At 57.2% G+C, this 26,739-nt stretch overlaps 2 protein-coding genes across 2 annotated transcripts in view; both read right to left on the bottom strand.

Annotated features, from left to right (window-relative positions):
• Positions 1 to 2,726, bottom strand: part of Matn1 (matrilin 1, cartilage matrix protein) — a 7,938-nt gene extending 5,212 nt beyond the window's left edge. Inside the window, exons 1-2 of the mRNA XM_013033582.1 lie at positions 2,621 to 2,726; positions 645 to 991 (exon numbers count right to left, since the gene is read on the bottom strand). Coding sequence (XP_012889036.1) covers positions 645 to 991; positions 2,621 to 2,726 — 453 coding nt within the window. The remainder of the gene's footprint in view (positions 1 to 644; positions 992 to 2,620) is intronic.
• Positions 2,727 to 9,546: 6,820 nt separating this feature from the next.
• On the bottom strand, positions 9,547 to 25,299 carry Laptm5 (lysosomal protein transmembrane 5). The gene is made up of 8 exons (XM_013035144.1): positions 25,120 to 25,299; positions 16,195 to 16,288; positions 15,532 to 15,608; positions 14,621 to 14,749; positions 13,917 to 14,039; positions 12,596 to 12,691; positions 11,334 to 11,426; positions 9,547 to 9,814 (listed from the first exon to the last, which is right to left on the bottom strand). Exons 1-8 carry the CDS (start codon positions 25,204 to 25,206, stop codon positions 9,725 to 9,727), a joined length of 789 nt encoding a protein of 262 aa, XP_012890598.1. The 5' UTR covers positions 25,207 to 25,299; the 3' UTR covers positions 9,547 to 9,724.
• Positions 25,300 to 26,739: the final 1,440 nt, after the last annotated feature.

Below are 26,739 nucleotides of genomic sequence, written 5' to 3'. Positions count from 1 at the left end.
CCCGCCGCCCGCCCGGCCCCGGGGAAAGGCGCTGACCTCCGGCTCGCCCCCGGGACCCGCACCGCCCTGCCCCGCCTGGCCGCTGCTGCAGCACGGTGCTGTGTGGATCCACTCAGAACCGCGCCAGAGGCTTACGCCCTCCGTGCCTCAGTTTCCTCCCTGGGAGATAGGTTACCATCTCTGGGCAGGACCGTGCTTGCTGGCCCACTGGGCTCCAGCAGGGCACACCTAAGAAAGGAGCTGGTGGCTCACGCCTGTAATCCCAGCTGCTCAGGAGGAGCTGAGGATCAGAGTCTGCAGCCGTCTGGGGCGGGAAAGTCTGGAAGACTCTTATCTCCAATTCACCACCAAAAAAAAAAAAAAGCCAGAGGTGGAGCTGTGGCTCAAGTGGTAGAGCGTCAGCCTTGGGTATGGCTAGGACCTGAGTTCAAGCCCCAGGCACACCATGCAGACAGACAGACAGAAGAGAGATGCTTGGCCCATGTCTGGGGCCCTCATTCTGCTCTGACCGGGGGCCCAGGCTTCAATGCGGACAGGGTACGTCCGATCTTTGTAAACTGACCTCTCCTGTGACCCTCATCTCCAAGGTGGCCTTGCACCAGAATCGGCCGGAGCCCCCCGAGGTGGGGGGGGAGGGCACTGACCTTGCTGATGTCGGGGGACCTGCTGCGACCACCCTCCGCATCGCTGAGGGCCTTGGTGATGGCAAACTGCAGGGCTAGGCCGGTCATGGTGCCGGTGGACAGCGGCCGGAGGCGGCTCACCGCCTGGAGCAGCGCGGCCTTGGAGCTGTGCGCGCGCAGCGGGAACTCCTGCTGCACCGTGCTGGCGTAGTTGACCAGGCCCACCCGCGTGGCGTTGGGCCCCACCGCCAGCGACTCGATGACCTGCGACAGGAACACCTTCACCTTCTCGAACTCCACCGGCCGCACGCTGCGAGAGCTGTCCACCACGAACACCAGGTCCGTGGGCCGCGTCCGACACAGGTGCCCTGGTGGGGAGAGAGGAGGGCGGCAGGGCCCGGCTGGCTCGCAGAACACCCCCTCCCCACCTCCAGCTCAAGATCCTGCCAGACCTGTGCCTCAGTTTCCTTATCTGTGCAGTGTGCTGACAGCCCCTCCCTTGAAGAATCCTTAGAGAGCCCGGCGCTGGTGGCTCATGCCTGTAATCCTAGCTACTCAGGAGGCTGAGATCCGAGGATCGCGGTTCAAAGCCAGCCCAGACAGGAAAGTCTGTGAGACTCTTATCTCCAATAAACCACCAGGAAACTAGAAGTGGCGCTGTGGCTCAAGTGGTAAAGTGCTTGCCTTGAGCTGAATTGCTCAGGGACAGTGCCCAGGCCCAGAGTTCAAGACCCACGACCGACCAAAAGAAAGAATCCTTATAGAATCACCGAGGGCTGGCTCCTCACCAGTGTTCTAGGGTAACCAGGGTGCCACAGCCTCCAAAACACACTTGTCAGGCTCCAGAAAGCAGGGAACAAATGTGGCCACCATCTACATGGTCCCTGTCACCATCAGCAGGTGGAGGTGGAGGCTGGCTCAGGTCTCCCTGGGCAGGGAGGGAACAGCAAGCCTTGGCTGCCATCTCCACAGCCTGCCCAATGAGTCGTGTCCCTTTAGATGCCCAGGGTGGCAGGTGGGAGGTGCCCAGAAGTGGGCAGTTGGCAACACCTGTTGGGTTTTTTTTGCCAGTCCTGGGGCTTGAACTCAGGACCTGGGCTCTGTCCCTGAGTTTCTTTTGCTCAAGGCTAGCACCTCTACCACTTGAGCCACAGCACCACTTCCGGCTCTCTCTGAGTATGTGGTACTGAGGAATCGAACCCTTCATGCATACTAGGCAAGCCCTCTACCACTAAGCCACCTTCCCCGCCCCCTGGTAGCCCCTTTCTGAGCCCCAGTTTTCTTGTCTATACAGTGGGAAGAATCAGAGGCCGTCTAGCCTGGCCTGGGCCTGCAGCCCAGTGGGGCTGTGCGCCCAGCGGGGCTCCCTCCAGCCCACTCCCCACCTGTATCCACAGAGGAAGGATGCAGCAGGGGCGGGAAACGCGAGACCCACGGGGCTCTCCTGGCCACCAAACCGCAGTACCCTCCCGTGGCAGCGCCAGCGTCAGACTTCAATGCCTGCCTGCAGCCGTGTCCCTGCTAACAACTGGACCAACCAAGGCCCAGAGTGGGAAAGGGACCTGGCCTGGGCCACAGAGCGGTAGATTGAGCCTAGAAGCTCCAGTCTTGCTGGGTGGCCGGAGGCAGGTTTTCTCTAGCCTCAGTTTCCCCATCTGTACAAGAAGAGCTGAGCATCCTAGATTCCATGCCCAGAGCTGAAACGCACGATAGAGCAATGTCCCCCTCCGGGGAGCCCCAAGCTTGGAAGGGCTGGCAGGGAGAGGGATCGCTCAGCACCTCCAGAGCCGCCCGCATCAAAGACACCAGCCCTGGGCCTGGCACTGCGCCCGTCACCAGTGTCTCTCCGGAGATCCAAGTCCCCTGCACCAGGCCGGAGCCCGCATCCTGCCCGGGCGCTGCCCAGCCCCTGCCAACACCCCCCCTCCCTGAGCCCCCCTGGAGCCTGTTTTCAGACCATCCACGGCTCAGAGTCCGCACTCACGCAGGGCCCTCACCTCTGGGCTGGGGGCTGGTGCCAAGGCCAGGTGACGCCTGGAGCAGCAGCAGCAGCAGCAGCAGCAGGCGGCGGAGCACGAAGCTGCGGGCAGAGAGGACCATCATGCTGCTGTGGTGTGGGCAGAGTGGGGACGGTGGGGGGTGACCCCAGTCTTATCAACCTGGTTGGGGGGGAACGGCACCCCTGCCCCCCGCCGCAGCCCCCCGGGGGCGGGGCCCGCCTGAATGGAGGTGTGTGTGCGAACGGCCTGGCCGGGGAGGGCGGGGCGCCGGGCCACAAGAGCCCTTTGCCTGCCCCGGCCAGCAGAGCCGCAGCTGGAATTCAGGAAATCTCAGGTGGTGGAGGGGGTGGGGCGGGTCCTCTGGGGGCTGCAGCCAGGGCTGACTGTGTGCCACCTCCCAGACATCAGCCCTGCCAGCCACCCCCTCCACCCCACACCAGAGCCTGCGCCACGGCAACTCCAGCTTCTGTCTCGTTGGGCGTACGCTTCTCTCTCGCACACGCCCAGCTCCAGGCTCCCTGCCTCATCTCTCCCCACACACCTCTCTCTCGCTCTCTCTTGCTCGCTGCCCTAGATTCCTTGCAAAGGTCCAGCGGCCACAGGACCTTTGCACAGGTGGGACAGCCTGCAAGACACAGCCTTTCTTCCTGTTAACTCTGCCCGGCTTCCTCCTTCTGGATCCCAGTGACACTAACGAGTGCACCTCCCTGCCCTTGCATAGCTCCAGGTAGACAGGAAGGAGGGGATGAGGCTGTAGAGGCCAGGCCACCTGAGCTTGCTCTACACAAGCTGTGTGACCATGGGCAAGTCCCTTCACCTCTCTGGGCCTCTGGTTCCTCACCTGAGCACCCAGCATCCAGGGGATGTTGGTGCCTCCCTCCTTGGGTTGAGCTGGGGGCAGGGCAGAAGAGTCTCAGCTCATCGTCATGACAACCCTGGGAGCCAGAACTACTAGAACGTCCACTCCCAGCAGAGAAGACTAAACAGAGAGGTGAGGTAACTTGCGTGAAGTCACACAGCTGAGAGGGATCCTTGTGGGTGAGGGCCTGTGTGCTCGGCCCTCCTGCTCACTGCCTGGTGCTCACCCAATCCCATTCCTCACTGAGCCAGGCAGCAGGTGGGTCTCACACAGAGAAGCCAATAGGGCTGGTGCTGAGCTTGGGTTGGCTTTGGGACCCACCTGGTGACATGTCAACCCACTGTGAGACATTGAACTTAAACTGGACATTCAAAGGAAGGAGCAGCCTTTGAGAGGCGCCAAGGGTCAGATTCAGGAGCCCCACGGTTGAAGAGGGTGAGGGCTGGGGGCGGGGCCCTGCATGCACAGGGATTCGGGGTCCCCAGTAATGGAGAGGAGGGAGGGAACAGCTGGGCACTGTGGTGCGTGCCTGTAAGCCCAGCCACCCAGGAAGCAGGGATCAGGAGGATCACCGTTCAAGGCCAGCCAGCATAAAACACACAGTATTGAGGGATGGTAGCATGGCCGGTCCACCCAGAAGACGCACTGTGGTCCGGGCTGGTGGGGGCACACACAAGACTCCACCTCAAAGATAACTGAAATAAAAAGGCTGGAGTCGCACCTCACACAGGAAGGAACCCACCTAGCAAGCGTGAAGTCTTGAGTTCAAATCCCAGTGCTGTCCAACACCATCAAAAGTAGGGAGAAAGACAGGGAATAGAGAAACAAGACAGAGAGGACACTGCTGTCCCTCACACGGAAAAGCAGCTCTGTCTGTCTGCCTGGCAGGACCGCATGAGCAATGCGAGGGTGTCAGGAGGCTGAGGGCAAAGGTCACCATCGGGGGGTCACAGGTCACCACCTTTCCAGTCTAGGGATTCTCCACAGCACACCCAGCCGGCGGGCCCTGAGCTTGACCTGGGGCGGCAGCACGCATGCTCCCAGTGCTCTCCCAGCAGACCAGACGGGGAACGTTAGCCCACTTGCAGATGGAGGGCCTCCATCTAGCTGCAGGCCGCCCCGCCAGTTTCAAGGCATGGCCGAGACTGGACGGCAGCCTCTCCCCTCCGTGGAAGAGAGAGAGGAGTCCACGGTGGGGCCTCCGTCCCCCTCGGCCTCCGCGGCCCCTGACTCCCCAAGTCCAGAAGCCAGGAGGTGCCGGCCTCTCCTCTCTGCAGTGCTGGACAGTCCTCTCCTCCAGAGGGGCCGCTGGGCCCCCCAACCCTTCCCAGGGTCCCCCTCTCCGGCTCCGCACCTTCCCCCCACTGCCCTGCGAGGGAGAGATGCCAAGAAGAGAAGCGATCGTAACAAGTGCCTTCTGTGTCTCCACACAGGGCCCAGGCCAGGGCAGGACAGGGCCCAGGCCCGGGCAGGACAGGGCCCAGGCCCGGGCAGGACAGGGCCCAGGCCCGGGCAGGACAGGGCCCAGGCCCGGCAGGACAGGGCCCAGGCCCGGCAGGACAGGGCCCAGGCCTGGGCAGGACAGGGCCCAGGCCCGGGCCAGCTGCCCCCCCCCCCGAGCCAGGTAGAGGGGCCTGTGCGCCAGGCCCAGCTGGACCCATGAATCCCGCTTTCAGCTGCTCTCTGAATGGCGCTCTGTGTGCGGGGAACACAGGGCCTCCTCAGTGGCGTCGCTGCCTCGTTGGGAAGCGGAGCCCAGAATCAGGCCCGAGGTGGGCTCTGAGGAGCAGCGCGGGCAGGCTCCGGAGAGAAGGGCGTCTTTCACATCCCACCACCAGGGCTGGGCTGGACGACACCTGGAAGGTCAGTATATACATCGAGGAGGGAAAATCAATATTTGCGCTGTTTAAACGTGACACATTTTTTTCTCTCTCTCTCTCAAAATCAGGAACAGTGTGTCCGGTGACTGGCCAGAGAAAACAGAGGTGAAGGGGGTGCCCTTCACGGGTGCTGGCAGGTTGGTGGGCAGCCAGCCCCCCTCTCCCGCCCCCCCATCCCCCCCACTCCCTGCCTGTATCCACATCTGGTCTTTCCAGAAATTCTCTCAAGCCTGAAGTGCTGTAGGCAGGATGGAGCATTCTGCCCCGGGTCATGAGGCTCAGCGGGAAGCACAGGACTCCCTCTCCAGTGCTCCTGGTCTTGTCTCCTAGTGGACACATCTGGCCACTATGGCCGAACACGGCCTCTCCTGTGGCAGACACTCCCTCCGCCCAGGAAACCCCCGGCCAGCAACTTCGCTGAGTCCACATAAACCCTGTAATTATGATTTGTTTAATCTCTAATTAACTCTGAAGCAGCTCGCTTTTTAAAATTATTATTAAAAGCTCTCCTCGGCCTAAAAAAAAGGAATAGCCATAAAATCACTGGGTTTGAGGTAGGTTTACATGTTTATTCCAAGATGCCTTCAAATCAGCTCCAGCTAATTCAATTGACCCTCCCTCCCTGCCCCCCCCCCTTTCCCTGCTCTTGTGTGGCACTGTAGTCTTCATGCTAACGCCACAGGCCGGCTTCTGAAAGAGATCTGTGAATGTGTGAGTGTGAACCATAGACGCGGAGAGTTGGGAGAGGCTGCAGTAACAAGCAAGCCCAGAGTCACGTGCTAAATCCCCGCTTTGTTCGCTCTCACAGCCGAGCCTGAGTTAGGCAGGCAGGCAGGTGCTTTGAGCCCGGACCTTCTCCAACTCCCTCCATCCGTCCCCTACAGAGACAGCAGTGTCTCAACGCACTGTCCCAGGTAAGCTGTGCCCCTGGCACTGGCTCTTCCTCAGCGCCCAGCCGTGGGCACTGGCTGTCAGGAGCAACCTCCCCAGTCAGAAGAAGATAGCTGTCTAGAGCCCTCAGATCCGATCAGAAGTCAGCCTTCATGCCAGCACCATGGTATTTCCAGATGCTGGGGAGGCTGAGGTACAGAGGATCGCTTGAGCCTCTGTTTGAAGCCAGCCTGGGCAATATAGAAAGACATTCCTCAATCCTTAACTTCTTGGGGGAAGGAGTCCTGTAACCCCAACAGTTCCGCCTCCATAGATTGCACAGAGTTCAATGCGGGCCTGGCTGTGGGTTCCCTAAGAGGAAGAGCAAGGACCAGAGAGGTCCAGAGCGCCCAGCGCACGTCCAGTGCGGCCAACAGAGTCCAACCCCAGCCCCGCACGGGGCCGATGGGTGACTGCCTCATAGTCCTTCCTGCCTGGCCCCCAAGAATGCACCACCACATGCTACGGGAAGCCACGGGAGATCCGTGGGCGTGGCAGGGGTTGAGGGGCAGATCTGCCACCAGCACGGGCCCCCGGGAGACAGCCTGAGCTTCTCCATCCAGCAGCCTGTTTCGCTTGGGCGACCGCCCTTCCCTCTACGGCTGCCTCCCCCCCCCCCACCCACAGCTGTCAAAGAGAGGCTGTCTGGGCCTCAAGCGAGGTATTGATGGCCCAGGAGAGCTGCCCGGAGATCCGACGGCCGCTAGCTTGCCTTGGCAGGCTGTGCGGACTTCACACACACACACACACACACACACACACACACAACACCAGGGCACAATCCAGCCACACAGCTCACCAGGGCTCCGGCAGCCAGGAGGGGGCGGGGGGAGGAGGGAGTGTTCCAGGGGCTCCTGGGCCTCAGGACACACAGCCACAGCCTCTTACTCCCCCGCTCCTCTTCCTACCACCACTGCTCTTCCCCCTGATGGGCGCTTCTGGAGAGGGGCTCATCCTAATGATCTTCATAAAGCCTAGAGCTCACATAGGCTAAAGCCCTCCTCTGTCTCCACAACCTTCACTCAGGGTAAGAAAAATGGTGCCAGGGTTCATTGCTGTGTGAGCTTGGGAAGGTCACTTGGTATCTCTGGACCATCCCCAAGAAACACCAACAGCTCTCCACCCCCAGCCCTCTCTGCTACCCTGCAGGATCTCTTCACTGGCCTCCCTAGGGTCCTAAAACCCATCCTGGCCCGGCAGCTCCCCACTGGGGACATCCAAGGCCACACAGGGTACAGGAGAATGCAAAGGAAAGAGGGGCTTTTTATTTTGTTTGGTTTTTTGTTTGGGATTTTTGTTGTTGTTGCTGCAGCTGCCGCTGCTGTTGTTGTTGTCAGTCCTGGGGCTTGAACTCAGGGCCTGGGCACTGTCCCTGAGCTTTTTCACCCAAGGCTGGCGCTCTACCACTTAGAGCCACGGTGCCACTTCTGGGTTTCTGGCCCAGGCTGGCTTGGAAACACAATTCTCAGCTCTCAGCCTCCTGAGTAGCCAAGAGCTGTTTTTGAGACACTTCAGTCTTGGATCTGGCCATGCCTGATGCCAAAAGTTCCTGGACTTTTTATTTATGGTGACAGCTAAGAACCATGATCACTTTGAGGGGCTAGGAGTAAAAATCTGGGTTCATGGAGGTCTCTGTTATTTGTACCTCCCCTACCCCGAATTCCCAGGAATACCTTTCAGGACAAAATCAGCCAAGGTGAACAAGTGACAGCCTGAACACCCATGCCTGCCCTCCCTCCTTCCCTCCCCCTGTCCCACCGCTGGCCTCAGAGCTCCTGTCCCAGAGGGGATGGGGGTGGGGGGCAGGCTTGCGCATTCTACTACTCAAGACAAGGCTGAGCAGCTGCTCCCCGAGGTGGGGTCGTTCTCAAGGTTTGTGGACCTGCCCACTCACCCCCGCCCACCCTCCATCCATGATTAATTAGAAGCAAGTCACCGCAGCGCCCAGGGCAGGCCCTGGCTCTGGGCAGGTGCCGTCCGGGTAAGTGGAGCTGAAGCCTGACTTGGAAGACAGCAGGCCACTCACATGGTCAGCCAGGCCTGAGCTGACACAGCGCCAGGGCACGGCGCTCACACGCAGGGCGTGGGCCCTGGACATTTCTGGGCTGAAGGAGCCCATGGAGGTGGGGGGGGGGTTTGGAACAGAAGTAGAAGGAGGAAGCCACCCCAGGAGCCAGAACCAAGCTTGCTGCTGTTTTATTGAAACCTCTTTTTTGAGTGATGCACAAAGCAATGACACAGGGTACAGGGGGGCAGCCTCTGCTCCCCAGCAGACTCAGAGACCGGCGTGGGGGCCTTAACTCCCCTGAGGGAGGATCCCAGCCCACGGGGAAGTAGACAGGGGAAGGGGATGGGTGGAGCACACCCCCACACACACCTCCAAACACCAGCCTCTAGAGCAGGCTTTGCACCCGCCCACAGAGGGTTTCCTTGACTGACTGAAAGCTCCAACACACCGGCCTGTTGGGAGTCCAGCCTGAGGTTCGCTGGACCACATCCTTGGGCAGAAGATGTGATCAGCCGGGCAGGTGGGGCGGATGGACAGCTGGCTCTGGCTGCTGAGGTAACCCAGCCAGGGAGCTTGCCAGGCACCGGCCAGCCCTGGGCAGCGGTGAGGACAACTTCTTAGCAAACACTCTTGTGTGCAAAGCGGATGCTGGTGATGGAAATAACCGTGATTTCCTGCGGAGAGTGGGCAGCCATTTGGATTCCCCTTGAATTAATCCGATCAGGACCACTAAACCGGCCAGACTGAGTGGCCAGTGGCTGGGTTAGTTGGGTATAATTGTTTGCAGGACAAAATGAGCTTTATCATGATGGGTTTTTTCCTGCAGAGAGCTTGCACTTGAGGACTTGCATGTTCACTTTGCTTTTTCCGCTCAAGGCTAGGGCTCTACTACTAGAGCCACAGATATATTTTTGGTGGTTTCATTGGAGATAAGAGTCTCACAGACTTTTCTGCCTGGGCTGGCTTCACACAGTGATCCTCATCTCTCAGCCTCCTGATTCATTAGGATTACAGGCGTGAGCCACCAGCGCCTGGCTTCATCCTAATGCTCAGTGACAGGTGGTTGGTTGGATTGCTCATTGTTTAACCAAATTATTTTACTGGTCTGATCGGTGTGGCTTACTTCTCAGCTGTTTGGTTCAATGGATCAAGCCAATGGCTGTCTGACCAAACTCACCAAAAACCCAGAACTGTCATCTGAAAAGTAGCATTGCTCATGGAAAAGTAGCCCAACTGTTGGAGTAGATTTTTTTTTGGAACATTTTGAAGAGCCATTCAGCTGAAGGGGACCCAACTGTGAGTGAGCCGGAGAGGGGTACACAGCAGATGGTCCTGTAATTAGCTAGGCGGCCACCCCACCAAAGCAAAGCAGCAGCTGTGGAGCACGGGGCCCCTCCCAGCTCCAGGGCTGGGGCCTGGCCTGGTCACACCTCTGAGTATGGGGGCGGAGCCGGATTCCCCTCTGGAGACTTGGAGGGCAGAGACAGGGCTTCCTCGTAGGTTGGCAGGGCCACCTGGGAGAGACGGAGAGGAGGGCCGAGCATCACCCTGGGGTCCAGGAACTCAAACTCCACCTCTGTGACAGCCACCCCCTGGGAACGCCCTAGCCAGGTTTGTGTAACAAAGCGCCATCTTCTCTGAGGAAAGGTCTCCGCACACATACTCTCGGAAACAGGGCTCCCGTCCCTCACATCCACAGAATCCCACCTCCCCGGCCCCGTCACCCTGCCCCTGGCGATCATCACTGGCCTAGGAACAGGCAAGTGACAGAAGCTGAAGGTGGTGGTGGTCCAATCAGATGTATTTCTCTCTGTTCTAGTTACCAAGAAGGGTGGGATGTCAGCCTAAGGGGTTTGGGCAGCTGTGTTGTCACCATGGAGAAGGGCTGTCTGAGCTAAAGGAAGCAGAGTCAAGGGCTGGAGGGGTGGAGACCACATCCTAATTCCAGGACTCCTGAGGCCTGACCTGGACTTAACTTACTGAGTTAAGTTTCTGTCACTTACGACCAAGGATGTCTAAACTAATACAACCTCCACTCTGCGGAAGAGAAGTGGGCTCCTTTGGAACAGCTGTTCTCCTCCATCACTTCCCAAACAGAAGCTTCCAAGTGCTTTCCTGTCCTCTGTCTAGAAAGCGTCCTCCCCCACCCCAGCAAACTCATCTCACCATCCAAGGTGAGGCCAAAGCCACCTCCCTTAGAAAGCCTTCGCTGGTGTTCCCCATAGCTAGGACTAGGTTCATGCTTTGCACCGAGTTACAGACATAGCTCTATTGATGGGTTCAGTCTGCCCTGTGTAAGTCTCTAGGGAAAAGGTGGTAGCTCAGTTTTCTCTGCACCCCAGAAATGGACATGAATTCAAAAGAGAGGCAGTAAATTCTGAATGAGAAGATGGGTAGATAGGTGAATGGATGGATGAATGGATGAATGAGTAAACAGATGATGGATGAATGGATAAATGGATGGATGGATGACAGATGAATGAATGAGTAGATGATGGATGGATAAATGGATGGCTAGATGGACAAATGACTGGATGGATGAATGGATCATGGATGAATGGATAGATGTAGGAATGGACAAATGGATAGATGAGGGGGTGCGTGGATGGGATGGACAGGTGGACAAATGGATGGATGACTAGATGTGTGAATAGATAATGGATGAATGGATAGATGGATGTGTAAATGGATGAATAGGTGGATGGATGAATGGATGGGATGGCTAGATGGATAGATGGGTAGATCGGTGGATGGATGGATGAGTAAAAGAATGAATGGATGGGCGGATAGAAACATACATGGATAAATGAGTGTGTGAATGGATAATAGATAGGTGATGGATGAGTGAATGTGTGGGTGAATTAGATGGATGAATGGATAGATAAATCCTAGATGATTAGACATGGAAACACACACTCTTCTTCTGGTCTGACCCTTATGAGAAACTGAGGTCCTAGGATAAACAAAAGGACCTGGCCCGAGCAGCCCAGGAAGGGTTTGGTGGAGCTGGGCTCATCCTGTGGGCAGGCTCACCTTGGAACTCATCTTGGAACTGCTCCTCTCGGCCTCCGCGTTCATGTGCTTGATGAGCTGGTAGCATCGCCACACGCACTTGAACATGTAGACCTGGAGAAGAGCCGGGCCCAGGCTGAGCCTTTCCCATCCTCCGGCTCACCACCCCCAGCGGCCCGGGGTGGATGCCGGCTGCCTTCTGGGGAGCCTCCCTCACCCCCCTGCTGCTCAGATCTCCCTACTACAGCTCGGGTCCAGAGCAGTCCAGCCCTTCCCCTGGCCCTCGGCCGCCACGCAGCCAGGGCTTTACGGGACTTGAGTTCTCCTCCAGGCCCCCAGTCATGGCCATTCAGATCCTGTCTGATACCCCAGTGATGGGGGATCCCTGAGGGATCCTCCCCACCCTGAGTCAGAGAGGATGGTGGGAGAGGCCCAATTCAATAAGGCCCTGACTGCAGCATTCATTTAAGGCCGATTACAAAGCAGTGTGTTGTCATTAGTGGGTGTGGGTGTGTGCAGACAAAGTGTGTGTGCAGGTGTGTACATGATCAGTGCTAGTTGAGCGTGTGTGGACAGAAGATGGGGTTATCTGTCCAGGCCAGGGCAGCCAGGGAGGCAGATGGGGGCTGAGGGAGAGCCCTGTCTCAGGAAATATGACTGGGGGAGGGGAATCACTGTAGGACGGGGGAGGGGGCCTTCCAGGAGAGCACAGGACAGCAGCTCCTCGCTGTCTTCCCCATGAAGCCTTCAGGAATGTTCTGTGTATGTATACCACCCAAGATGGCCCCCTGGCCCCTCCATTGGGGACACTATTTCAAATCCACACCACTGTGTCTCCATGTCTCAAACCTGGGACCGGAAGCTGGACCGAAAGGTCGTGGGTCTGACCCCCTCAAAAATATGAGACCACGCCCCTTTCTCCTTCCACCGCCCAAATTCTATCATGTGACCACAGATCCCAGCATCACCCAGAGCTGTGACGTGGACCTCCCCCAAGGCTTCAGAGAGACTGGAGGGGTGGGGGAAGAAGGACTCAGATAAACCTGGGTCTGTGTTCAAATCTTACCCCAGATGCACTGCTTGATCAGCGCACTGGCCTGTATTATACACTGAGCCCTGACATCTGAATCCAGGGGCCCCTGCAAGCCAAGTCCAGACACAGGATGTCCCCAGGGGTCCCCCTGGAGTCGGGAAGAGCTGGTCAATGACTAAAGAGAGGCTTTGGGAGCCTGGAGCTGGGCCACAGCCTCTGTTCGCAGAGCCATAGGATGAGAACCACTCACCTTGAGGATGAGAATCGCAATGAAGGCGATGGAAAAGATGATCATCATTTTGACAAACTGGCTCTGAGACATGTCCTCCTGTCTCGGGAAATAATTCTGCAACAGATGTGGCGGCTGCATCAACCCCACCCCTGGCCCTTAGGAACTCTAGCCACGCCCCCCCCAGCAGAGGTGACCATCAGCCTCATGGGGAAGATGACCCGACTCAAAGAAGGAGGTGCAGCGGGTGCCCTAGGGGGCCTAGTTCTGGGAAGCTGGGCACTGTGACAGCTGGCGGTATTGGCTGCCCGGGGGACACACTGTACTGTAACCAATGAGACAGTCTTGACTCCTGCCAGGCGCCATCTGATCCTGCAGTAGTCGGGAGATTACACCCCCTGACCAGCAGTGCCCAGCTCACTCTGGATGAGATGACCTCTGGGGGGAAGTCTTGCCCTCTGCTCCTGAGAGTGGGCGAGGGCTGAGGAAGGGCATGGAGGAGGTGGCGGGTGGGTCTTCATGTCCTCCCTCTCTCCAGCCCTCTGTGGGGAAGGGTCTTGTGCGAGTAGTTGGGCAAGGAGCCCCCAGTCCAGTTCCATGGCCATTCTGACCTGGCCCTGAATCAGGAAGTCAGCAAACCACTCCCAAGATCCTGGGCCTTGGAAACGGGGGAGGAGGGTAGGGAGGTGGGTGGGGGGCAGATTTGGGATCAGCCCAGGCAAAACATTAGCAAGGCTTCATCCAAAAACAAGGGCTTAGTGATAGAGTGCTTGCCTAGCATGCGTGAAGCCCTGCATTCAATTCCTCAATATCACATACACAGAAAAAACTGGAAGTGGTGCTGTGGCTCAAGTGATAGAATGCTAGCCTTGAGCAAACGCAGCTGACCCTGAGTTCAAGCCCCAGAACTGGCAACAAAAAAATTTATTTTAAAAAAGAGCCTTAGAGACTTGGCTTCAAACCTGGATCCTCACATCTCATCCTCCTGAGTAGCTACGATTACAGGTGTGAACTATCAGTGACCAGCTACCTAAACAAAACAACACTGTGATATAGCCTCAGTCCACTTAAGCCAGGATGCTTGGAGTGATTTGTTAGACAGGAATGAAAACAATCTTCTTTGGTCTGGGGCCCTTCTGGGCTCAGGCAGGCCACTCCTATGCCCACACCTCTGTCTGGCTTCCTGCTTTTCTTGGACTGCTTCCCTCACCCTTACAAATGTCTTCACTGTATCCCTCACAGCCAAACCAACCTAAAGCCTCGAGGCACAGAGCAGTAGAGCAACTTGCCTACAGCCACACAGCCAGTGAAAAGGCCTGACCTCTCTCTAACCCAGACTCACCATGTGGTTCATGGAATTGAAGTTGAGATAGGTGGGCACTTCCATGTAGGAACTGAAGAGGGTCAGGATGCTCAGGCAAAAGTCCATCAGCTTCAAGGTCATCATTGGAACCCTGGAATGTCCCTTTGGAGGACAGAGAGGAGGAAGGAGAATGGAGGTCAGCACTCAGAGGCCCAGCTAGAGACATCAGAGCCTCTTAACATACGGAAGGAAGGAGAGGGGACTAAATGTCCACATCAGGACTGATCCAGCCCAGGGCTGGAGTCAGGGTCTCCAGACCCCAGGACATCAGTCTCTTCCTCAAGATAGCATGCTGGGGTCTTCAGGGACATGTCAGGGGACCCGGGCAAAGTGAGTTCGGGGGGCTGGGAGAGAGGGCATCATTGACCAGCTGCAGCCACCAAGGTGGTCCACACTCATTGGTGGCCACTGATGATGTCATCTTTGTCATTCCTCATCTTGGTTCCCAAGGAGGGGAAAGACTGGGGCTGTGGCTGGACAGGGGCTGGTGGCCCGGCCTGTGGTGAGACTCACTCCACGCTTCCCTCCCGACCCGCATCTATAGGCTGTCCTTCCATCCGAGGCCTCCACAAGAGGCCTGGTGGTGTGAGGGAGCTCAGGGACATCTCCAAGGAACGGGGGCCCTGCCCTCAGCAGCCTGAGCCCCACCCCTTCCCAAGCCAGATGCGGGGCTGGAAACTCACCGGCTGGGTCCGGGAGACGAACTTGAGATAGGCAGGCAGCTCGACGTAGGAGCCCAGCAGCGTGAGCACGCAGAGCAGGAAGTCCATGACTTGTAGGGATAGGAAGGGCAGCAGGCACCTCTCCCGGCTCTGCAAGGTAGGCCCTGCACCGTCAGGGGGTCCCTGGCACGAAGCCTAAGTCTCTGTGCGCCCCCTTCCCTCCCAAGCCAGCTGCCTGGCCTGCCCGGGCCCACGTGCCCACCTGGGGACAGGTGGGAGAAGTCTTAGTGTCTGGGAAACCATCCCATCCTCAACTTATCCCTGAGATCCCCACAAGCAAGGGCTTTGTGTCCGCATTACAGGGAGGAGGGGACAGAGAGGACATCTGACAGCCTCTGGTCACTGTCTCTCCAGGGGTTCATCTTCCCAGGCCCTGGGATTTCTAGAGTATGCCTGCTTGCTCCTCTCTCTCTCTCTCTCTCTGCTCTCCTTTAGCTTTCTTGCTCAAGGCAAGTGCTCCACCACCTGAGTCCCAGATGAGAGTCTCACAGACTTTCCTGCCCAGGCTCCAATTGCAATCCTCAGACCTCAGCCTCCTGAGTAGTAAAGATGACAGCCATGAGCCTTCGGCGCCCAGCTACGTCTCCGTGTTCTGTTTCTTTGGCTCCTGGTGCTGGTTACAAAACCCACCTTGGCCCCTGTCCCCAAAGCTATCCTTCCTCGTGGGATAAGAGGGTACAAGCCATCAGGGAACTCTGGCCATTAGATTGGGGAAGGGAGTCTTGTGGGGAGAGAAAGCTCCCCCCAAAGGAAGTATGTTGGTCTCTAGGTGTGGAAGGGGCTCTTGGCTTCCTATAGGAGGGGCAGGAGGGCAGCTGGGAGCCCCTGGCTCTCCCCCCCACACCCCCCTCCTGGGCCACAGCAGACCTCACCTTGACCACGCCGATCAGCAGACTCAGGCTAATGAGAAACAGCATCAGGATGAGCAGGAAGCTGGAGATCACATTGGCTGGAAGGCAGGGGAGCGTGATGAGGGCTCGGGGTGCCCCTGGGGACCCCAGCTGGGCTGCCAGGACCACACTTTGGGAACGGCTGGCATGGAGACTTGAGAGTAGACAGGGGAGCCCCGGACCCTGCCCTCAGGTCACAGCCAGTCTCGGGGCAGGATCAGCACAGGGAACAGAGCACGTCAGATAACAAGACTCAGAGTGTACCTGGAGTCGCCTCGGGCCTACCTTAGCCAGAGCGGCCTGCGGGTGACAAGGAGCCAGCCACAAGCCATGGGTAGGGGGAGATGGCCGGATTGGGGAGCAGAGATGGCAGGGGTGTGGGGCTACAGGCAGCCTGGGGGCCTGAGTCCCCAGAGAGGAGGCTTGCTGGCAGAGGTGGCAGGCTTGGGCAGCGCATGGGGATGGCAGCTTTTGAAGTGCCAACCTCAGCTCCAGCCCCCTGGAGCCCTCTTGCCTCCGGGAGGGACAGGGATGAAGTTTTCCCACGAGGAAGGGAAGGGAAGGATTCCACTGCCCAGCCCATCTGCCCTGGCCAGGCCCTGCCCGCCTCCCCAGCCAGGGAGAGGCTGGCTGTCCCACACCTACCGATCCTGAGATACAGAGTCTTGGAGAACCTGCAGGAGCCTTTGCCATGAGCCACCTCCACCGAGTGCTCGATGAACAGCAAGATGCTCATGATCTGGGGAGAAGAGAGATGGGTCAGCGGGGCTCCCACACTGCTCCTGTGTTATTGTTCAAGACTGGGGTGAGGATAGAACACTCAGGGCCACAGGCCTCCTAGATCAACAGGTACCTTTCACAGGTGGGCATCTCCAGGCCTCGGTTTCCCCATCCGTCCAATGGGGCTCATAAAGTAAGTCAGCCATGACCAGCTGATGAGCTGACAGAGACAGGACCACACCGGCTCTCAGGAGGAGCTACTAAATCATTCAAGCTCAGGCTTGGAGATGGGAGGGTCTCTCGCTGCTGGCTGGACTCCTTCCCCCACACCCCTTGTGTATCGTGACAGGTAGACAGCGCCACCTGCTGGTGGCTCACTCCTATAATGGTCACTATTCAGGAGGCTGAGATCTGAGGATCACAGTTCAAAGCCAGCCCAGGCAGACAAATCTGAGATTCTTATCTCCCACAAACTACCAAAAAGCTGGAAATGGAGCTGTAGCTTCAAGTGGTCGAGTGATAGTCTTGAATATAAAAGCTTAGGGATAGCACACAGGCCCTGAGTTCAAGCCCCAGAACCAGCAAGAGAAAAAAAAGGGGGGGGGCGGGAGAGGGAAGGCAGATGAAGCAGCATTGACTTGCTCAGACCTGCTCCTGCACAGCCATGCTGCCCTCAACTGCTCCAAGCCCCGCTGGCCAGGCCTCTCAGCCCAGGTCACAGCCCAGGAAACAGAGGCTGAGCGTGAAGTAGGCCTGGGTCACATGGCTGCTACAATGGAGCCTTGGTACCTCCGCTCTGGGCTCTGGGCTCCTCTCAGGGCCGGGCTGCTCCCTGGGGCAGGACAGCCCCCTCCATTTGTACTAGGAGTCATTAAACCAAGCAAGGCCAATGGGGCAGAAATCCTGCAAGGTTTAGGGTGAGCCATGCAGGCTGTCCGTCCTTTCTGCCACCAGAGGACCCTCCAGGGAGACTAGATTTCTAGTCTCCACCTTCCCATGGTCCTAGGGTCCCATGCCAGCCTGTGATGGGCACCTGGCTTTTGAATCTACTGCGGACAGATAACCTCCATCCCCCATCCAGCTCGGGCCCAGAATCAGGCCCCTCTGGCTCATGGCCGGTGCGGCTGGAAGACTGTGCAGAGGTGAGCCAGGTGCCCGTGGCTCACACCTGTGGTCCTAGCTCCCCAGGAGGCTGAGCACCGAGGTTCAAAGCCAGCCTGCGCAGACAAATCGGAGAGACTCCATCTCCAATTAACTAGCAAAATGACAGACTGGAGACATGGCTCAAAGAGTAGAGCACCAGCCATGCGTGAAAAAGCCGATCCAGAGTGTAATGCCCTGAATTCAAGCCCCAGCACTCACTGTCTGTCTCTCTCTCTCTCTCTCTCTCTCTCTCTCTCTCACACACACACACACACAGACACACACACACACACACATATACACACGATGTTTTTGTAAAAGCTAGTGGCTAAGTCAGGCACCAGTGGCTCACACTCAGGAAGCTGAGGTCTGAGGATCACAGTTCAAAGCCAGTCGGGGCCGGGCCCTGGTGGCTCACGCCTGTAATCCTAGCTACTCAGGAGGCTGAGATCTGAGGATCTCGGTTCAAAGCCAGCCCGGGCAGGAGAGACCGTGAGACTCCTATGGAAGTGGCGCTGTAGCTCAAGTGGTAGAGCGCTCGCCTTGAGCTGAAGAGCTGAGGGACAGCGCCCAGGCCCAGAGTTCAAGCCCCATGGCCGACCAAAAAAAAAAAAAAAGCCAGTCGGGACAGAAAAGTCCGTGAGACTCTTATCTCCAATCAACTACTCAGAAAAAGCCAGAAGTGATAGAATGCTAGCCTTGAGCACAGAGAGGCTCAGGGACAGAGCCCAGGCCCTGAGTTCAATCAGCACACACTGAGTAAAGCCACTGATCTGTCCAGTCTCAGGTCCCTCCCGGGCTGCTGTGAGGAAGCAGACGCTCCCCACACACACACACAGCCAGCCCACGGCAAGGCAACCTCAGTACCTGCCACGGTCGGCACTCTGTCTGCACGAACTGTCCACCGAGACCTGCAGAACCCAAGGTGTGGACAGTGTGCTCACAGTCACCGTGGGGACAACTGGGGAGAGATCACTGCTATGCAGCAGATGCTGAGAAGATTTCACTAACAAGCTTTTGAGTGAGGCTTTGAAGGCTAAATAGGAGTTTTCCAAAAGAGGAAAAAGTAGCAAGAAATGGAAACGGCACATGCACAGGCCCAAGTGTGTTTGGATCCCTGAGGGAGCTGTTACCCATGGGGAAGGGAGGCCCAGAGAAGAGCTAGCAGCTCAGGATCACACAGCAAGACGGGTGCAGCCAGAGCCAGCTCCGGGCACCATCCCACACCGCAGGCCGCCTGCCGCTCTGCCCTCCCCCTGTCCATGCCTCTCTCTGTTCTGCTTTTCCGGCCTCTTCCCTCTGTGGCTCGTTTTGGTTCCCCTTGCTTTCCCTTCTAAGCCGAGGGCTGGAGGAAGTGGCAGAGGCCGGGCAAAGTTCTATTTCGTTCTCCAGCGACCCTGCAGACCACGCCGAGAGAAAGGGGTAGACACGGGAAGGGAGGGGAGAATGTGGGGGACCAGCTGGCGGGCTGCAGGAGGTGGAGGCGGCACTGGGCAGGTGGACGGGCCATGGCACCCACCCCGGCCCTGTGTCCCTGGCGGGGTGGCCTGGGGTCTGCAGGGCTCCGGGGCTCTGGCTGAGGCTATGGAAGCCCCGGGTGGCTCTCAGCAGGCTAGTTCTTCCTGTGCCTCAGTTTCCCCATCATCTCAATGGATGAGGACCCCAGACATATCCCAACAGCCACACACCTCCCTCTGTCACAGCCTCAAATGGAAACAACCCCAGCTTCCTCCCCCAGGGACACGGACCAGCTTCTTCCAGGAAGGCACTGTGGAATACTATGCAGCTTGGAAGCAGGTGCTGGGACTCCGGGAGAGCTCCACGCCACGCCAACAGGGGTGGAGGTTGCAGGGCAGGGCAGTGATCAGGAGGAGGTACGAAGGGCCCGGGGCAGACCCTGTCCAATTTTGTTCCTTTTCTTTCTTCCTTCCCCATCTCCCCCTTCTGTGCCAATACTGGGGCTTCGTCTCAGGGCCTGGACGGTGTCCCTTAGGTTTGTTTCACTGAAGGCTGGCACTCTACCACTTGGGCCACACCTCCATTTCCAGCTGTTAAGTGGTTCATTTTAGACTTTCTCAGGCTGGCTCTGAACTGCAATCCTTAGATCTCAGCCTCTTGAGTAGCCAGGATGACAGATGTGAGCCACTGGAGCCTGGCCTGGCCAGTATCGTAACAGGTAGAGGCTCCAGGGTCGCCACCCGCATGTAGGGGTATCTACACATTGCTGCGGGTAAATGACTTAGAACGATTAACCTAAGGCCAGGAGCTGTCATCCTAGCTGCTCAGGAAAGTCCGTGAGACCCTTATCTCCAGTTAACCACCAAAAAAGCCAGAAGTAGAGCTGTGGCTCAAGGGGTAGAAAAGCAAAAAAGCTCAGAGACAGCGCCTGGGGCCTGAGTACAAGCCCCAAGACCAGCCCCAAACACACACACACACACAAAACATAGCCTAGAGACTGACTGGCAGGGCCTGGCGGTTATGAAGATGACTCAGGCCAGACCGAACACAACCCACAGGGATCAGCAGGCAGGCTTCAGGGACAGAGGGGAACTGGGCGTCCAGGGTGGGGCTCAGGGAAGCTGCTGAGCAGAAACAGTGTGGCAGGAGCCTTTTCCCAGCAGGCAATGGGGGCAGGTGACTTCATGAGGGGCACATGGAAGAACAGGAGTGCATCTCTAGTGAACAGGTTTGCGGTGACCCACGGGCTCAGAGCAGCCCACGGGAGGCCCCTGGCAAATGGTAACAGTTGAGGAGGGGGAGAGAGGTGTGGCTGGGGCTGGGGAAGAGCAGACAGCGCTGGCCAGAGGCCACCACGAGCAGCAGTGGCTCGTGCAAAGGCCCTGGGTACAGCAGAGCCCAGCTGATGATACTTGACACGGTTTATCACCTTGGGGCACAGGAAGTGCTGTCACACACACACACACACACACACACACACACACACACACACACACCAGGACAGACAACAGGGAGACAAGTCATCCCGAAGGCAGATCCCAGGGCAATCCCAGCATTAACCTCTTTGTGGACAGACGTTTGTGAGCTCAGAGCTGAGCTCCAGGCATGGAGCGCAGCCTGGTTAGCTTCTTCTTGTGCAATATCTACCCCTCAAGCCGCTCCCCAAGCCTCTGCTTCTTGTTTATCTCCAGAGCACAGATTCCTCCCCCTCCACATGACAAGCCTGTCATCACCATTGTTACAGAGCCTCTGCTAGCTCTGGTCTCTCCTCTGGCCGTTCTGTTACCATCCTCACCGCTCTCCATTTTACCAGTGATGGTAACATCGGCCTTTACCCACAGGTGGAAGATGGCAGCTTGTGGTTGGGACGCCAGCGCCTGCCCCCCCCACGGTGCCAGCCTGAGAGACCTCAGGCGTCTGCGAAGCTGCACCACATCCTGCCCGTCCCAGCCGGGCCCTGCCCTGCCCCACCCACCTGTGTCTGCCCCCCCCCCACAGCCAGCATTATCACCCACCGACATTCACCCAGAGGTTGGGGCAGCGGGGACTGTCTCCCGGCCAGGGTGGTCATCTGGGCAGCCTGGGGACAGAGCTGCAGCCCGTGGGCTCCCTCCATAAACAACACGGATGCCTGGCTGTAAAAACTAGTGCATTTGGGCTGGGCACTGGTGGCTCAAGCCTGTCATCCCTCAGCTACTCAGGAGGCTGAGATCTGAGGGTCACTGTTCAAAGCCAGGCGGGGCAGGAAAGTCGAGGAGACTCTTATCTCCAATGAATGACTCAGAAAAAGCCCGAAGTGGTGCTGTGGCTCAAGTGGTAGATCGTTAGTCTTGAGCACAAAGAGGCTCAAAGACAGCACCCAGGCCCTGAGTTCAAGCCCCAGAACCAAAAAAAAAAACAAAAATACAGTAACTGCATTTGGATTGGAGATGTGGCTTAAGTAAGCCCCAGCCCTGAGCAAAAAAAGCTGAGTGAGAAGAAGCCAAGTCTGAGCCCTGGTATGTGAACATACACTCCACACACACACACACACACACACACACACACACACACACACAGAGAGAGAGTGCTGAATACATTGACCAAGTTACAGCAGCACTGGGCAGGTGGTAACTTGGTATAAAATGAACAGCATGAGTCCCCACTGCGTCCTATGATCATTGCTGGCCTATGTGAGAAACGGGGAGAATGGACGGCCTCCAGGGAAGGGTCCCCAGTAACATCTACAGCTGCGTCGCCCGCAGGGAGGCCAAGCCTAAGCCCCAGCTCTGTGGTGGGCTGTGCATGTGTGTGTGTGTGTGTGTAAAACCCTCCCAAAACCAAGGTCAAGGGCACAGAGAGCAAAGAGAGTCAGAAGCTGTTCCAGCCCAGGGGTTCCCGAGCACTTAAGGAGACAAGACAAACCAACACTGGATAGACACAGACTACTTAACACCAGCACGTCAGTATCGGTGGCCACTGGGACAAACATACCACACCCATATGAGGCCTCGGCTATAGGAAACCTGGGTCAGACGCACTGGAGTGCCCTGTACCGTGTTCCCATCTTCTGCAAATCAAAATGCTGCCTGGAAAGTGAAATAGACACTCTTAAGACATTGTACACACGTCCGGTACCAAGGCGGAAATAGAGATCGCAGCCTGGCAGCCATGGCCCATGTCTGTGGTCCTAGCTACTTGGGAGGTTGAGATCCAGAGGCCTGAGGTTCAAAGCCAGCCCAAGCAGAAAAGGCTGCCAGACTCCATCTCCAAAATAAGCAGCAAAAATCTAGGCTAGAGGAGTGGTTCATGTGGCGTAGTCACAGCAAAGCAAGTAGGCTGAGCAAGAGTGCAGAGCCTTGAGTTCCAATCCCAATACCAATAAAGGGAGGGAGGGAAAAAGAGAGGGCAGAAGGAGGGGGGTAGGAGGGAAGCAAGAAACAAGTGGGAAGAAAGGAGGACTTTCCAAATCCACAGCCTGCCTTGACACACATCGAGCGGCCACTGACGCATTCTGTCTGCACGCAGTGGACGTCTGTGTGGGTTTTTAGATCAAGCAGGTGTGATGTGGATTGCACTTCCGATGGTGAGACTCCAGGAACTCAGGGGAGAAGAGGTCAGGGAGGGACAGAGTTCTAGGCAAAGAGGTCCCCACCTCCAGCGCTGACTTAGGAGCTGTGAGATTACTAAAGAAAGTCCTCTGCCTCCCTGGGTGTGCGTGCGTGTGCACCAGGCATCCCGAGCATCCTCTACAGAGACCCTGCCACATCCCAACAGTGTGCTCCCTGCCGGAGGCCCAGGACCACACCATGCACAAAACGATCTTCCCATCACAGCACCCCACAACTCCGTGATCAGTGAAGTGGGGTGCTGTCTCAGGACGTTCATGGCCAAATTTAACCCTCCCCTGAGGGGCCAAGTCCACAAATAGCTCCCAACGTACACCCTGGTCACCCCTGGCTGGCTCCAGATGACGCCAGCACGGGCAACTGGCACATCTGGACAGCGGCTTCTCTTCCTCCAGCCAGATGTTCAAGGCTCTGTCAGCACACCTGTTGCCCGCCTGCTGGGCTGCAGGAAAGCCCCCAGCCCTGCTCTTTCTGGGAAGGACACACCACAGCCTTCTTGCCAGGACATCTGAAGGATAAGCTAGAGGCTTGCATACACATGCATGCGTGTATACACACACACACACACACACACACACACCTGTGTGCCTCTTTCTTCCTCCCATCCACAGTGCCTACGGCCAAGCCCTCCCTGCCCCTCCTGCCAAAGGCACCACCTTCCAGGAAGTCTTCCCTGATCACTTTGCCCACACACAGTTCTGTAGATGGGGACTGGACACCCCAAAACCATTTACAGAAGACAGGATTAGATGGTGTGATCCAAAAAAAAAACCTTCATTTTATTCGAAACTAGCATCCATCACCAACACTAACACATCAGCAGAAGGCTCCCAGAAGACTGCTCGCAGATTCTCTGAAAGGCGACAGAGCCACCGTGCCCACGGCCATCATGGTGACACTCAGAGGAAATGGAGAGCAGCCACGAGAGAGACAGGCAGACTCCTGGCCACCACAGGCCCCTCGGCCCCCAGAGCCACTGGCCAACCTAAGTGGACCCCAGAGGCGGGAATCTCTGAGCCAGGACCCAGTCCCTTACCTCCAAAGGGACACTGGCTGGGAGACAGGCTTGCTGGAGGCCCCACAGTCCACCCGTGGCAGCGCGGGGGTAGGGACCCAGGGTCTTGGACAGGGCCATCTCTGCACACCTCGCTGTCCTGCGAGAATGTTGTAGTCCCTAGCCAGGCACAGGAGGCTCCCACCTGTAATTTCAGCCACTTGGGAGGCTGAGATCTGAGGATCGCAGATCAAAGCCAGCCAGGGCAGGAAAGTCTGTGAGACTCTATCACCAATGAACCACCAAAAAGCTGGAATGGCTCAAGTGGTAGAGCACCAGCCCAGCCTTACGCAAGAAAAGCTAAGGGACAGAGCCCTGGCCATGGGTTCAAGTGCACACGCGTGCGCGCGCGCACACACACACACACACACACACACACACACTTGCAGTTTCAGACTGAAGGCCTTGAAGTCCCCATGTGGGCACAGCCAGGGTGTCAGGACAGGAGCCAAACAGGACAAACTCCGTGCCCCTACGGTCTGACAGGTGACTCCTTGCCCACGAGCCACCTGGGGCATCATTCACAGGAAAGCTCTCCACTGTGTCAGGCTTTCCTCGGTGGATATAACCAATCCCTCCTTCCTCACAGCAACCCCACCCCGCAGCAATTCTCATCACCATTGCTTAGGTGACAAGAGAGACTCAGAGAGGTTAAGCAAGTCATGCCAGGCTGCACAGCCCAGGAGCAGGGAAGCCAGGAGGCGAGCTGCGGAGGCCAGGTGCTACCAGGGTGAGGCTACCCACTCGGCCACTCTCGCTCCTGCCCTGTTCGACTGGAAGCAGATGCAGCCAGGTCCTTGCAACCCACCGCAGGCCTCCGCTTGAGGCTAATTTTGAGGAAGCTCTTCCAGGTTCATGAGTCATGCTGCTCACCCCAGGCCCCGAGTCACCAAAGCAGAGCAGGAAGGCGTCTGGACCTGGGGGAGCTGGCCAGGATATGGGGGTTGGGCACAAATCCGGATGGGACAGAACAGAGACCCTGGCTTCCAGCTAGCAATCACGGGGGAAGCTCTGTCCCGCAGGCTTGTGAGTTTCCCAGAGTGCCACTGTGAGGTGACTGGAGACTGGACTGGGTGAGCAGTGTCCAGCAAGTTCTGAAGAAGAGCCCTGGTCTCTTATCTGCACATGGTCTAGAGTGTCCTTAGACCACAATGGTTTGGCTGAGCTGGGAATGGGCCACACTCAGCTCCTCGACTCTTTCTGGAAACAGAAGGGAGACTTCCAGCCCTGGGCTGGAAGGGCTCAGGCCCTAAGAAGACTCGAAGCCAGGCCTGTGATAGATCTCTCAGCCAGGAGTTTGGGGTCCCAGGCTATGTCCTCCCTACCACCCCGGATCTCAGCCTCCAATGCAGTTTCTTCCTGCAGGCTACACACAGAGCACCCCAAACTGCCATTCCTCCATCTGAAGCCTGGGGTAAGAAAAGCTTTGTCCTGGAGTCCCACCGAAAGATGGCAGATAGCAGCCCTCCTGCCAGAGGAGATCAATAGTAAGTCAAAGGTCAACACGCACACCCACGCGCGCGCACGCACACACACACACACACACAGACACGCACATGGACAGGACCTCCCACAGCTGGCGCTCACCACATGATAGATGGCCAGGGCCGAGGTGGCAATCCGGACATTGAAACAACAGCAGGTCTGGCGGACAAGGGCGGCTCGGGGGGCCATGGTCCCCTTCTTCTCAGAATCGCTGTGAGGGAAGGAACCCGGGGCAGGAAAGGGGAAGCTTCAAGGAGCCAGCCTCACTTCCGCCCTGCCCTCAGACAGCAGCAGCCAGGGCTTCATAACTAGGGCGGGGCAGCTGCCAAGGAGAGGCGGAGGCCCCCGGGGAGCAGACCCGGTCCCCTGGGCCACCACGGGGCACCAGACCTAGACTAAGCAGTTTCATACACCCTATTTCCTCACGTACCCGTAGACGCCTGGGCAGTGACCAAGCTCATTTCCAGATACAGAAGCAGAGGCCCAGAGAAGTCAAGGCATTCGGTCACTCAAACCACACAGGATTTATTCCTCTGGGCAAGTTTCAAACCCAGATCTGTCTAACTGCAAGAATAACGATTGTTAGTGGGCCCTAGTAGCTCAGGCCTGTAATCCTAGCTACTCAGGAGGCTGAGATCTGAGGATCAGGCTTCGAAGCTAGCCCAGGCAGAAAAGGCCGTAGGACTCATCTCCAATTAACCACCAAAAAGCCGGAAGTAGAAAAAAAAAGAAAAAGCCTTGATTAAAAAAGCAAAGTAAGAATGTGAGGTCCCGAGTTCAAGCCCCAGTAACACCCACACACACACACCACACACACACACACACACACCAGCTATTGTCCAGGATGTAGCTCCTATGGGCCTAAGCCTCTGGGTTAACCCTTTGCTCCTCATTGCCATCTTTTGAGAGAAGTGCTACTCACGTCCCGTCCCGCTTCACAGATGGAGAAACTGAGACATGGGAATAAATGACTTGTCCACAGTCACCTAGCTAGTCCAAGGAATGGGTGTTTGAAGGGGGACTGGCTGGTTCTAGCAGCGGCCCTGGAGCTGGCAATCTCTGCCCTCTCTGCCCCCAGCCGGGGGAAGCAGGGGGTTCTCCCCAGGTACTAAAAAGGCTGCAGGCTCCCACACCAGTACAGAAGAGTCACCGAACGAAGCCGTGAGCGGTGCCCCAGGCCGAGGCCAGCAAGAGGCCTGCTGATTGGAAACTCAAAGGACAATCAGGGAGACCCTCAGCCGGACCACCTCCGCTTCAGGCTCAAAGCCACCCCCAGCCCCAGCCCCAGGCATGAAATCAAGCATTTTTTCTTCTTCACCTTTGGGGAAAATTGGAATGAATAAACCTCAACTCTGAGTAAAGCTACCCTGGGACCTTCATTCCCTCCTCAGATGATCATTTGCCCATATTATAGAGAAGAAAGGAAATAGTGAGTGTGTACAATACACCTAGGAGAAGCCCTACTCTGTCCCAAAGACAACTAACTTTGCTTGTAACATACAGCTTCTGGCAGCCAGCAAAGCCAGAGCAGTGAAACCCCACCTCCTATGACATCATAGAGTGAAGACCCACCTCCCATAACATCATGGTGTTTGGCCACCACAGCTGCCCATCATTTCTGCTCCAAGAGAGGTTATAAAGTGTCTCTAAGCCTCTCCTACCCAGCCAGAGGCCGACACACGGGACCCATAAAACTTGACTTGATCAAACCCTTGTCTGTTT

The sequence above is a fragment of the Dipodomys ordii genome, unplaced genomic scaffold (assembly GCF_000151885.1).
Source record: "Dipodomys ordii isolate 6190 unplaced genomic scaffold, Dord_2.0 Scaffold6, whole genome shotgun sequence".
Classification (NCBI taxonomy): Eukaryota; Metazoa; Chordata; class Mammalia; order Rodentia; family Heteromyidae; genus Dipodomys; species Dipodomys ordii.
Note: the sequence above shows the minus strand (reverse complement) of the source record. Positions and strands in the feature narration are given on the sequence as shown.

Excerpts from the sequence above, each read along its gene's own strand:
- Laptm5 (XM_013035144.1), bottom strand. The coding sequence starts at position 25,206 with ATGGCCCCCCGAGCCGCCCTTGTCCGCCAGACCTGCTGTTGTTTCAAT. Across the intron at positions 14,750-15,531 it reads TGCTGATCGGCGTGGTCAAG|AGCCGGGAGAGGTGCCTGCT; the intron begins GTGAGGTCTGCT and ends CCTACCTTGCAG. Across the intron at positions 14,040-14,620 it reads TCGTCTCCCGGACCCAGCCG|GGACATTCCAGGGTTCCAAT; the intron begins GTGAGTTTCCAG and ends TGTCCTCCAAAG.